Source organism: Glycine max, chromosome 14 (genome assembly GCF_000004515.6).
Source record: "Glycine max cultivar Williams 82 chromosome 14, Glycine_max_v4.0, whole genome shotgun sequence".
In the NCBI taxonomy this organism is placed as follows: Eukaryota; Viridiplantae; Streptophyta; class Magnoliopsida; order Fabales; family Fabaceae; genus Glycine; species Glycine max.
The window spans coordinates 45,675,610-45,689,593 of NC_038250.2; the positions used below are offsets into that span (position 1 = coordinate 45,675,610).

Here is a 13,984-nt window from a genome sequence, read left to right on the forward strand (position 1 = left end):
TGAATTTGAAGTAATGTGATTTATGGTTAGTTATTTTCATTGCCCATTCAAGTTAGGATTAAAATTTTCTAATCTAACATAAGCCAAAGTTGTTTCATTTTTGAATCTAGAATCAATTCTTCAATGTAAAATAAAAAAACACGCACTTAATGTAACATGTGGATATTCAAATTAGAGCAATCACAATAATTCTAAAATTTGATGAGTTATATTCTGTATTATCTTATAAAGAACAATCATTTTCTCTCTAGTTAGTTAATTCCTCACTCATTTTTCTCCCCAAGTTTTCTTATAATAGTCTAACATGCTCCTTGTAAGTACCTACCTATGAAGCATGGACATGCCGGCTAAAGGATGTGTTGGGGGTGTCCGACATGTGATATAAATGTGTTGGACGCGTTTTCGCACATCATAGAATTTAAGTTTTGGTTTGTGTTGAGAACATTAGATAATACTTTTTGATGATATAAAATTATCACAAAAAGTTTTCAGGTAAAGATAAATACCCACATAAAATTGTATAAGAACTTTTTTTTCTGTATAAGAATTCAAACTTTAAATAAAAATTTATAGGAACCAAATGAATAATTCAATAAAAAAAAAACAACTTGTTTGAAATGTTGAACGTTGGTGATAATTTTTTTTATTGTCAAAGCTTGAATGGGTACAAGTACAATAACAAAGGAGAAATCTAGTGGTGATCACTTGTAAAGACTATAATGCTCAAGTCAATATTTGAGAGAAGTAAACAAAAGGTTAGGGTCAAATGCATACCCCATAGACGAAGATGTCTTATATACAAGTTGTTTAAGAGATTATAGAGCATGTGAAACATATGGCAAGATAATTATGATGCACGTGGGGTGTGTGATGAATTAGTTACCTGCAAAGACGACCACACAAGTAGATCATAGGAGGTCAATATCTTAGAACTTGACACATTGAAGACTAGACATCTCAAGCATGAAATTTGTAGGATTAGAGCTTTGTAGGTGGTTAGATAGACCCGACAACAATTGCTGGGATAGACCCTGATATCATCTTAGAATTTGATTTTTGACTTAACTCAATCCTATAAAATCGTTTTAGAAGGTAATGGTTTTCTTCACACCTATATATTTTAGTTTGGCCATATCACTAGTCGATATGAGATCTCTAACACAATGTTGGTTTGAGGATCTCGTCAAGACACATGTCTACTAAGAGGTAGGCCACACAAGTGACCACAAGACTAATAAGATTTCTTAAACTTAAATTCAAGAATACCAAATAGAATATAATATAAATCCAATTAGGCTTGAGAAGCTGACAAGGCCAATAAGGTGGAAGCCGACAAGGCAATTAGTCCAAAACAATACTACTATTCAAGAATTGCTTTCTTCACCTTTGGATTGCTCTACAATCACAAGTTTATCTTGGGCTAACACCCAATTAAATGGATAAAGTTTGATGTCACCCTATATAGGTAGGTTACATAATCTTTCAATTGATGAATTAGCACTTAGCACATTAGGGTTGGTCTAATGATAAGAATTTTGAGTAATTAGCATAGGTTCTTAAGAAAGAAAAGGTTGTTTGACATCAAAAACATGAAAATAACATAATGTGTCTTAGTTCCTATTGTCATGTTGAGCGTAAAAAATAACATTTGAATAATAATAATATAAAAAAACTGAATATTTAAACTTGATTTTACACAATGAATGTCAATTAACCATACCATATATAACAATCTTGTGGAAAAATAAAACAAAAAGTTTAGTTTTTATTAATTGTCATTGTAAATATTTTTACATTATCAATCAATAAGCAATAATCATAGATATAATTCTTAAAATGATTATTATAAAACTCAACAAACTTATCATAAAACTTGGATAAGAATATAAATCTTTTACTCTATTGGTATATTTTAATCAAATTAAAATAATAAAAGCTTCGACCAAAATCAATTTTTATAAATTTATGGTTGAAATAGTTCTTATAGTTTTATTTAATTTAAAGTTCGGATCAAATAATTTATTATTTTTATTGTTAATTCTTAATATATTATTTATTTAAATTTCCTCCCTTAAATATCATAATCCTAATAAAAGCCATATCTTATAGAAACAATAAATTATTAACGAGGAAACTTTATAAAAACTAAACTCTAAATAAATAAATAAAAACGGACCAAAATCTAAGTGGAGTTCAAATAATATATTTGATTCTTTGATTTTTTAGACTTAAATATATTTTTAATGTTTTTTATATACTTTTTTTTGTTAGGAATGCAATAGACTTTTTATTAATATAAAATTAATTTTTAAATGATCCTTATATTATTTTTAAATTTTTTTCCTTATTATTTTATTTTAATCTTTTTAAATATATTTATTTATTTTTATTTTAGTCTCTATAATATTTTATTTATTATGAATTAATCCCCTTGAAAAATATTTAATAAGAATAAAATTTTTATATCTGCATATTATAAATAAGGATGAAAATGAATTAAGAATTTTTTTGAAAATACTAATTAATATCTTTAGGCATTGTTAAGAAATTAAAAAAAATACTAAAATGCATAAAATTATACTATTCATAATATATTTTTTTTTATATTTTCTTATAATTTTTACAATAAATATTTTCTTCTTTTAATTTTTTAACTCATTCTAAAAACACAGGTTAATAGAATTTAAAAAAAACATTTAAAAATTATTTTATATATATTCAAACCTATTTTAAATCTTATTTTCTACTTACGTTCCCATGCTCAGGGAGTGGTTGTCATCAGATATCCGTTCCCCTCCTTCCCACAATTTTTATCCGAGGAAGAAAGAAGGGGATATGGATATCAATCATGCAGACACACTAGGAAACTCATGCCATTATTATAATTCCCCCTTCTTTCCTTCACACTCATAACTACCATGGCTTCTTTCCTTTCCTCTGTTGTCACTGCAACTCTCAAGCTCCACCCACAATTCCCAAAATACCCAATATACCCACCAAGCTCCTATCCCCCAGAGAAGGTTCTCTCTCTCTCTCTCTCTCTCTCTCTCTCTCTTTGGGCCTTATGTTAACTCACTTTTACATTTTGGTCTATTATTCAGCCATTTTTATTTTTCTAAACTTAATCAAACAGTTCTTAAATGAATACAGTATTTATATTAAAATAATAATAAAGCTCGTGCTGAAATCATGTAAAGTTCCTGATACAGCGCTGTTATATTGGTTCTTGAAATTAAGAAAAATTCAAATAAGTATCTGAATCGTCAAACATATTAGTCTAAATTTTTTAAAAAATTGTGACTTAAATGATAAAATATTAAGACATGTTTCGAGACTGAAATGATAATAAGTGGTTTACTTTTGGGATTTAGATGAAGCAACTGCAAATTGAAGAACTTATTTGAAATTTCCTTAGTTTCAAAGACTAATGCAAAACCAAAATGGTTGTTTACTTATTGAAGTCTGTACTGAAGCTATTTCAGTATCATTTTATAAACTTTAATTGGCTGCATGCATAAGCAATGCTCACAAATAAATTACTCACATCGCATACAATTTTATATTTTGGTCTATAGTGCAGCCATTTTCTACGGACTGTTACTTCAAGGAACATATCTTAATTTAATACAGTTCTTATATTAAAATCATGTTGCAATCTGTAATGAAATTATTTCGATATCGTTTTCAAAACCTTTAATTGGTTGTATGCAATGCATAAGCAGTGCTCACACAAAAATTACTCGCATCACATATACAACTACTTTAACTGCAGCTTATGTTTTCAGGGTCAAAGCATTTCTTTCCAGAAAAGCCACAGATTCACACATTTGGATTTTGGGGAAACACTTTTGTTGACCAAAGAGGGGACAGAGGAGGAGGAAAAATTGTTCTATGTTCCCTTGTTGCAACAATGCTTAGACACGCGCTCCTATTCAGAAACACAAATTGTTCATGGTCATGTCATGAAAACAGGTTGCCATGATAATTTTTTTGTCATGTCATTTCTGGTCAATGTTTATGCCAAATGTGGGAACATGGAGGATGCTCGCAGGGTGTTTGACAACATGCTTAGAAGAAACGTGGTGGCATGGACCACGTTAATGGTGGGTTTTGTGCAGAACTCACAGCCAAAGCACGCCATTCATGTGTTTCAAGAGATGTTGTATGCAGGAAGTTACCCTTCAGTTTATACTCTTTCTGCTGTTCTACATGCTTGTAGTTCTTTGCAGTCTCTCAAGTTAGGAGATCAATTCCATGCTTACATAATCAAATACCATGTTGACTTTGACGCCAGTGTTGGCAGTGCACTTTGTAGTTTATACTCCAAATGTGGCAGGTTGGAGGATGCTCTTAAAACATTTAGTAGAATCAGAGAAAAGAATGTTATTTCATGGACTTCAGCTGTTTCTGCTTGTGCGGACAATGGTGCACCTGTGAAGGGGTTGAGACTTTTTGTTGAGATGATTGCTGTGGACATAAAGCCTAATGAGTTCACTTTGACCAGTGCCTTGAGCCAGTGTTGTGAAATCCTGTCTTTGGAACTTGGAACTCAGGTTTATTCGTTGTGCATTAAATTTGGCTATGAATCAAACCTACGTGTTAGAAATTCTTTGTTGTATTTGTACCTCAAAAGTGGTTGTATTGTTGAGGCTCATAGGTTGTTTAATAGAATGGATGATGCCAGTATGGTTACATGGAATGCAATGATTGCCGGGCATGCGCAGATGATGGAACTCACAAAGGATAATCTTTCTGCATGCCATAGAGGAAGTGAAGCACTGAAACTTTTCTCCAAGTTGAATCTATCAGGCATGAAACCTGATCTGTTTACCTTATCTAGTGTCTTAAGTGTATGTAGTAGAATGCTGGCTATAGAGCAGGGGGAACAAATTCATGCGCAGACTATCAAAACTGGATTCTTATCGGATGTGATTGTAAGTACTTCACTGATTAGTATGTACAGTAAGTGTGGAAGCATTGAGAGGGCTAGCAAAGCATTTCTGGAGATGTCTACTAGAACTATGATAGCATGGACTTCTATGATTACAGGTTTTTCACAGCATGGTATGTCACAACAAGCATTGCATATTTTTGAGGATATGAGCCTAGCAGGAGTTAGACCAAATGCGGTCACTTTTGTGGGTGTTTTATCAGCATGTAGCCATGCTGGCATGGTCAGTCAAGCACTCAACTACTTTGAGATTATGCAAAAGAAATATAAAATTAAGCCTGCTATGGACCACTATGAATGCATGGTTGATATGTTTGTGAGGTTAGGTCGGCTGGAGCAAGCTCTGAATTTCATTAAGAAAATGAATTATGAGCCTAGTGAGTTTATTTGGTCAAACTTTATTGCTGGTTGTAAAAGCCACGGGAATCTGGAATTGGGGTTTTATGCTGCTGAACAGTTACTAAGTCTCAAACCAAAAGATCCAGAGACTTATGTATTGTTGTTGAATATGTACCTCTCAGCTGAGCGTTTTGAGGATGTTTCAAGGGTGAGGAAGATGATGGAAGAGGAGAAAGTTGGAAAGTTGAAGGATTGGAGCTGGATTAGCATTAAAGACAAAGTGTATTCCTTCAAAACCAATGGAAAAACACACCCACAGAGTTCTCTAATATGTAAATCATTGGAGGATTTACTTGCCAAAGTAAAGAATGTAGGATATGAGATGCTAGAAAGTGTGGAAATAAGTGATGAAGAGGAGGAGGAGGAAAAGACATCATCCCCTAACATTTATCACAGCGAGAAGCTGGCCATTACATTTGGGTTGGAGAACTTGCCAAATTCTTCTCCAATAAGAGTTGTCAAGAGCACCTTAATATGCAGGGATAGCCATAACTTTATTAAGTATGTCTCAACACTAGCCGGTAGGGAAATCATCGTTAAAGATAGTAAGCGGCTTCACAAATTTGCCAATGGAGAATGCTCATGTGGAAATTTTGGCGGTTTTCTCTAAAAGCAGCAGCTAAAAGTTCATGTGTTGGCAATCAAAAGCTGACCATCAAAATCTGATAAGAGTTTTTTACACATCACTACACTTATTAATATAACACGGCACACTACATTGATTAGTTTCAAATTATTGTGATTATAGCTTCCCAAAAGTTTAGAGCATGTATTACTAGATCATACATGAAACTGTTAACATGTATTAAACAATGTAAAAATGGCAAAAAGCTTGCCTGTCTAAGATGGCTTAATGATCTTAGCTGCGCAGAACATGAGACATTGGATTTCTTGAGTTTGACTCAAATTTTTGTATTACTGTTACATGTTCAGAAATAATCCAACACTGGTTTTCAATTAAATAATTTAAAATCGTTTAATTTGTGGGGGGAAAAAGATGTATGCACCACTTTTTCTTCCTATTTTTCCATTAGATCACTTCTTACATTTTCTACATACAGAAAAAGATTTTTTTTTCTACAAATAAGTTTTTTTATGTCATTTTACATTTTTAGATATGTGTGTGTCCCATAAAACGGAGATAACTGGAAATGTAGACCAATATCAGTTCAGACTAATAAAACTAAGAAATTGCGGCAAGTTTTGTTTTCAGAAGAATTAACTCGTAAGTTATTTAGGTTGGTGATGGAAACCAAGAGTTAGGGGCAATTATGACAGTTAATTGTAAAAAGTAGTAGTATTTTTCTATCAAAAATATGTGCAATAATAATCGTCATTAGCAGTTATGTATTATTATGTGTTCAATCTGTCATGTTGACAGTTTAGGGAAGAAAGTTTTACATATTTTTAAATGTGTAATGGGGTGAATAGAAATATATATGTTGTCTTATAATTTGGACACAGAACTCATCTCTGCAGGGGTCTATGACACTGGACAGCAAATACTGTTGTATTCTAAGCATTTTACGTGATTTAATAATACTGTTCAATTAGTGTTCTCAGTTAATTTTTTAGAACAGACAAGCAAATAAGTGATACAAAATAATTTAGAACAACAAAGTGGAGGGCGTAAGAGCAGCAAACCAATGCAATTTACTAAGCATGTAGTTGCGAATATGCGTCTTAAATCCCATTGATTGTGCCACAACTTTCATACTTGATAAAATCACCTTTGGTGGCTTTTGACTGATGAAGAGCGTTTCATATTCCATAGAGCTCAAAACTTGTTATTATGAATAAAAAAGAGTCATTGAAAAGAGAGTTACAATTAAATAGTATTTTAGGAATGATATTATTAAATAAGGATGAAATTAGTTAGATTTATTTATATTTAAGTTCAAGACATCAAATAATTGTTTTGCTATGTATAATTTCTAAGGAAGTAGTGTAAAATCAGTTTTTTTTTTTTTTTTTTATAAAAAAAGAACAAAAGGAATAGTATATCTTTTATTATAATTTAATAAGTTATTTTTTCAACTTTTAGTTATTAGTTAGTTTTTAATTCCTAACTAGTTTTTTAGTTAATTCTACCGAACATAACCATTGTGTTAGGAATTAGGAGTAGTTTCCTTCAAAAAAAGGATTTGGGAATGGTATGTTAAAAAGTGTGTTTGATACTTGATAGCAACCTTCTTAATGATTAAAGATATTTAGACTAAAATATAACTATAATTAAGGTTTAAATATATTTTTAGTCTTTACAATTTAGTATTTTTTATTTTTATCCTTGTAATTTTTTTTATTTTTAGTCCTTAAAGTCTTTTAGATAATATTTTAACCAATAAAAAATATATTATTTAAAGCATCTTAAGTATGAAAAATAAAACAAATATAATATTGAAGTGTTTAACCATGCCTAAAAAGGATGCTTTCTAATGAAGAATACACATAGAAAACTAAAAGGAAATATTAGATCATTTCTAATATCATGACATATATGAAATGTTTGGACGAGAGAAAAAAAATAAACAATAAACAAAAAATAAATTTAAAAAAATCTTTTTTTTTCACTGTCTGAGTAATTCAAGTTTCAAACTATTATCTTATTTCTTACTTTCTTTTGACCTAATGAAACATATCAATGATGATTTGCTAACCTTAATTAATGCTTTTAAGATACTAATTAAAAAATTAAAATGATTTTTTTCACAGAAAATGTTGTAAATATATTTTTATTGAAATTTTCAATATATGTTATATGACGTTTGATAAAAAAATTATTTATTGATTTTTATATTACTAAGATTTAATTTTTAAGGCACTTTGAAACTTGTCAAAAAATAAATTAAAATCAAATATATTAATTTTTTATTTATAAAAGTACAGTTGAAAATAATTTTTAAATAAATGTATTATTAATATTTTTATATAAGTGTAAGATTAGGTTGGAGGGTATTCTATATAAGTGTAAATAAAATTTCATTATTTGTAGTATAATATTTTTTAAATACAAAATAAGAAGGATTTGACAAATGAAATTCAGAAGTCTAAATACTTTTATCTTTGTATTTTTTTTTTCAAGCTGCTTAAATTTCTCTCTTGTTTAGGGTAAAAATAGTAAATGACTATTTTAGTCATTAAATGTATAAATTGGTGAATACTATGATAGATAAAAAATGTGATAATTATTTTTATTATTAATTTTATGAGATCATTTTATTATTAAGTTATAATATTTAAGAATTAATTTGACATTAAATTATAAAAAATCAAGCTAATTTTTTGTTCTTTTACAAGCTAAATTCTCATTAGTTTACACATTCACAAATAAAAATATCATATATATATATATATATATATATATATATATATATATATATATATATATATATTATTTTATTATTATTATTATAAATTTTGATTGCCTAGTCAATTTCTTCCTGACATATCATGTTAAATAATGATATGTAAAATTAAGAAGTGTGTGATAAAGATACTTTGATTGATCAGTCCACACTCACTCATGCCACTCCTACCTTTTCAAATTAGGTCTCATTGATTATATTTTCAAGTACAATCACCACTTACCCCATGTTTTCTCCATGAATATTCATCTTATTTTCTATGACAAGGGCAAAAAATACTCATTTTCACCTTCTTTTATGTGTAAGACCTTATAAACTCTTTTCGAAGGGCTTAAAGTTGTGCTCTTTTGAGCTTTGTTAAACTTTGATACTTTTGCTTCATAAAATCTCATATATTTTGGAACTATTCTCATTAAGGATGGTCTTCAAAATGGTTTGATCAATGGCCTAAAATGAATAATTCTTAATTTTCGAGCATTTTAGCTATTGTTCAACAAATTCATGACCTTCTCCTGGCTTAAGTAAGCTTCATTCCTTCTGCTGTGGCAGAGATTCCATTCTTAATTAGTCTCTAACATTCCTTTGTTATTTATCTTTTTTCAAGGGACTAATAACAAATGAAAAAAAATTATCATGGAGCAAACACAAAATCACTAATATATCAATGACTAAAAAAAGTGTCAAGAACCAAAAATATTTTTTTTTGTTTTATCAAGGAGAAAAAATAAAGAATTTTTTTATTAGTGAGCAAACATATTATTTAGGTATTTATTGGGGGATCACAGACATACTTTAGCCCATAAAAATGATAAGATTATGCACATTTTTTATCGATAATAAAAAATTGTTAAATACTAAATATATTAAAAAAACATACTACCTTTGAACTCATATACAAATAAAAATAACTACTTTCACATAGATTAAGTAAGTTAGTTGAAATAATTTAATTTTATTAATCTCAAGTAAAAAAATAAAGTTATTCCTAAAATGTTCTTCATTGAAATTTGATACCATGAATAAAATAGACTCCTTGAAAATAGAGTTGCAATTAAATGAAGGGTGTTTTAGGAATAATATCATTAATTAGGGGTGAAATTAGTTAGATCTGTTTATATTTGAGAACAAAAAACAAGATAACTTTTTTGCTTATATATGAGTCCAAATGGAGTATTACTAACATTCATGAGTTAATTTGTAAGAGCATCTCCAATGAGTGCAACTTAAGCAACCCATTTTAAGTTCTTTATCTTATATTAATTGGTTTCTACAATATCACATCATAACTACGCAACTCATATATTTTTAGGAGTGAGTAAGCAGGCTGGCCCGCCCCGCATAAGGCCCGCCTATGTAAGCCCCCATTGCCAGTAGACTAAGCCAACCTGTCCCGCACTCTTACATGGACTTAATACATTGGTCTACCCTCGCCCTGCGGACCCTACGAGCCTAATGGATTGGTTCACGGGCCTAATTTTTTTTAAAAAATTACAATCTCAAAATAAATATTTTTTTCTCTTAAAAAAATAGTCAACCACACTCAATTATATATATATATATATATATATATATATATATATATATATATATATATATATATAATTATGTATAAATGTTAAAACCAATCCCTCGCTGACAAAAGTTTTAACACAACCAAATAAATTTTCAACATAAATGCAAAGCAATTTTGGATTAGGCTTTTACGATTGATTAGGTTTGGGTTGAGCTTGGCGGGTGGTTGTGGATTTACGGGCCAATATGCAGATATGCAGACCAAACTTGCACAGCTCGTAGATTATACGTGGCGGACCCAAAATCTTGCATAGCCATATATTTTTTAAAAAAATTTGGTATGTGGCCCGCGTGGACCACGAGCCGGTCCATGGACCTGAGCTCGTTTCCCACCCCTATATATTTTGCTCCAATGGTATAATTTTTAGAAACTTTTATATTACCCCCTTAAATAATACTTAAATGACAAGAAAATATTTTTTTTTACTCATAAGCAATTGTTGCTTATATAAGTAACCAAAACTTAATTTTAAGCAACTCAATATGGCACGTAGATCATTCCAATGGTAAAAAAAAAATTAAGTAGCCTTATCTAAAAATAAACAATTCATTAAGCAAAGAGCGTTGAAGATGCTCTAAATAATTAATTTTAGACACAAAAAAGAATTTGGTGCTTTCATTCCATGGTCCAAAATTTATTTGTATCATTGATCATTGGTCCTTTCAAAAATCAAGTATCAAATTTCCAACTTATGATATAGGCTTGATCAATCATGTCAAACCCAAGGAAATGAACCAATAAGGATTGGGTCTAGCGGAAGTAACTAGTCTCTCACAATGTAATTAATTAAAGTTAAAATCTTTACTAAAAGAGGTGCTCACATTTAATACCTTATTGTGTCTTAGACAATATTGTCTCCCAAGAGACATGTGGGAAAAAAACCCCAAGGAAATGCATAACATGGAACAACTCAAAGAATATTTGTTGGCGCATAGAAAAAATAAACATAACTAAAAACTGTATCAGTCATCCTCCTCCCAAAAAAAACCACGTTAGTTATTTCTGACCCAGAATCAAGGAAGTTTCTATTGACCGGTGCATTCCAATTAGATGGATTTTACTATGTGAAAAGTAAAACATTTTTCACACAGTACAAAAGAAACCTTCATGGTTTGAATTTTTTTAATTTTCATCTGATGGCTCAATTTTTTTTTCATTTTTGCTATTCTTTTTTTCTCTGTTTTTGCTCATCTTTCCTTAATTGCCCCCTTTATTCTACTTTCCTCTTCTTTGTTCCCCAAACCAGATCTTATTCCCCTCTCCTTCTATTTGCCACCATTGTGCACCACTATTTCTCTACCGCAGGCAACCACACCACGTTACTATCACCACCTCTCCACTATAACATCGCCATGATGAAGGCCTCTGCCTCTTTTTCTTCACCTCCTTTCCCAGACAATGGACCACGTCATCGCTGACCTCATTGGTTGATTACCTTCATCGGAACAAAGGAATCCATTTAGATATGTTTCGCAACACCATATTTGGTTCAATTGAAACAAGTCTAAATGGATTCCTTGGTTCCAATGGCTACCTTGTAGATCTACACGTTTGACGACTACCTCATAGATCTCGGGCATGACCTTAACGACGATGGCATTGGTGCCAACCTAGATGATGATGTGACAGTTGGCGTCAAAGATGCAGAGCATGAAGAGGAAGGGATAGAGGCTCCTATTTGTTTTTTTTTAATTTTGATTTGGTTCTGTTTCTTGAATCTGGGTTGCATTTTTTTTTGTATGTCCTAGCTTAGGGTGGTACTGTTTTTTCTTTGTATTTGAGAAAAGTGGGTTGCATTTTTTTTTCAATTTGAGTAAGGGAGGGTAATTTGCGATTTTCATATTTGAGAAAGGAAGGATGATTATGATGGTGTAGATGGTGTCGCCTTTGTTGGCTTGGAAGGGGTGGATGCGTTGTTGCGGTGGAGGTGTCATGGCCACTGTAGCCGTTGTCGTCATCATCGCTTTCACAAAAGTTACAGATGTGTTGTTGTCTTTGGCTTGGAAGGAAGAGTCATTTTCCATGGCGTCGTTGCTGCCATAGTTGGCTTCCTTTGATGACGATGATGTCGTTGTGATAGTTGCGGTGGTGTCGTCGCCGTTGGTTCTAAGTGGTGACGACTGTAACATCCCGTTTTTCGTAAAATAAATTTAAAATGTTTTTATTTAAAAAATAAATAGTTTTAGAAAAATAATGAGACTTTTGTAATTAAATAAATAAGGAGAAATAGTTTTATTGATTAAAATAATGGTTTTAAGGTAAATAAAATAAATATGTATTTTTATAAAATAAAAAAGGTGTTTTATTTATTCATTTGATAGGGAGTAAAATAAAGTTCATTTTTTATAAAATAATAAAATAAAGAAAAATAGAGTAAATAATAAACTCAAAAGAGCCTAACTGAGACATATTAGGTCAGATTTTTACATTTATGACATGCTCTCTCTTTCTCCCAAATTTGTTCTCTCTTCTTCCTATTCCAAAATTCTTTTTTTTTCCCGCATACACTCAAACCCATTCCAAGAAAACTACACCCCCACTAAAAATACAGCTGGCAAATGTTACATCCCTTTCCTCTACTTCCCTTTCCTCTACTGAACCATGATTAATGGTCATTAAAAATCACAACAAAAAATTTGATACCATACTTTAACTCAACACCTTAAGGTTAAAATTTATGAATCTTCTCCTTATTTATTTATGATGTTTAAATTTTTTATTTTATTGGATATGAAACTTCACTTGTACTTCATTATACACTTTGTACAATAAAAATTCTTGGAAGTTCATACGTGTGAGTAGGGTCACCTTTTAAGGTGCTGACACCTTGGTGTAATCAGTTTTAGTTTTAGCTTGACACAAACCATTTGTAATGTACTCTACAGGATACAAGAACAAAACCAACTAATCTAGCATATAAAATACCTAGTTTAGTCACCCAATTATGTACCCGTAAAAACTAAAAAGTGTCGCCAGAATTTTAAATAAAGATAATATTATTCTCTTTTTTTTTGCTAGAAGGCGCATTGCCCGCTGCACAGCACAAAGATATATGTATCCTAAACAACTAGTAATATTTTATCAATTCCAGTTGGAATTCAAATTATTTTATGTTTTCTGCCTCTTTCCTATCCTTTCAATTAAAGAAATAATAATACTTCAGAAAAATTAACAAAGGACAGGACAAAAGTAATTTCAATCCCGAAGCTTGTGCTGTTTATGGGTTCGCCAAACTATTATAATTTTTATTTATTTATTCTCCTATTAAGTTATATCAAAATTTAAACGAGAACTTGGATTCAAAAAAATACAAAATATCTGTTGCCTGTCAATGGCAAACAAGCATTACGTAAAAAACATTGAGCTAGTCAGACACAGAATATCATACTTTTACAAGTTTCTTAGTTTTAAGTTAAGAGTTTAAGTTCTATATAAGAATAATTTTCCTAAATCATTCGATCATAGATTATCATTTAAATTATTTTTAAAAACTTATTTTAAAAGTTATCTAATTTACTATAAGTGATAAATTATAATTAAATTAATTATAAAATATTTTATACAATCAATATATAACTTTTTTTCTCTTAATTTAATATCAATAAAAAAAGAGCACAGTAAACAACTAGTGACAAACATGATGGAACACAGAATGAAAATTGCAAGAATAATGGAGACAATTAGTTAATCAATCAC

General features: G+C 30.3%; 1 protein-coding gene across 1 annotated transcript; it reads left to right on the forward strand.

Moving 5' to 3' along the window:
- The first annotated feature begins 2,766 nt into the window (after positions 1 to 2,766).
- Positions 2,767 to 6,312, forward strand: LOC100791867 (pentatricopeptide repeat-containing protein At3g24000, mitochondrial). The gene is made up of 2 exons (XM_003544208.4): positions 2,767 to 3,020; positions 3,786 to 6,312. Exons 1-2 carry the CDS (start codon positions 2,919 to 2,921, stop codon positions 5,958 to 5,960), a joined length of 2,277 nt encoding a protein of 758 aa, XP_003544256.1. The 5' UTR covers positions 2,767 to 2,918; the 3' UTR covers positions 5,961 to 6,312.
- The last annotated feature ends 7,672 nt before the right edge of the window (positions 6,313 to 13,984 follow it).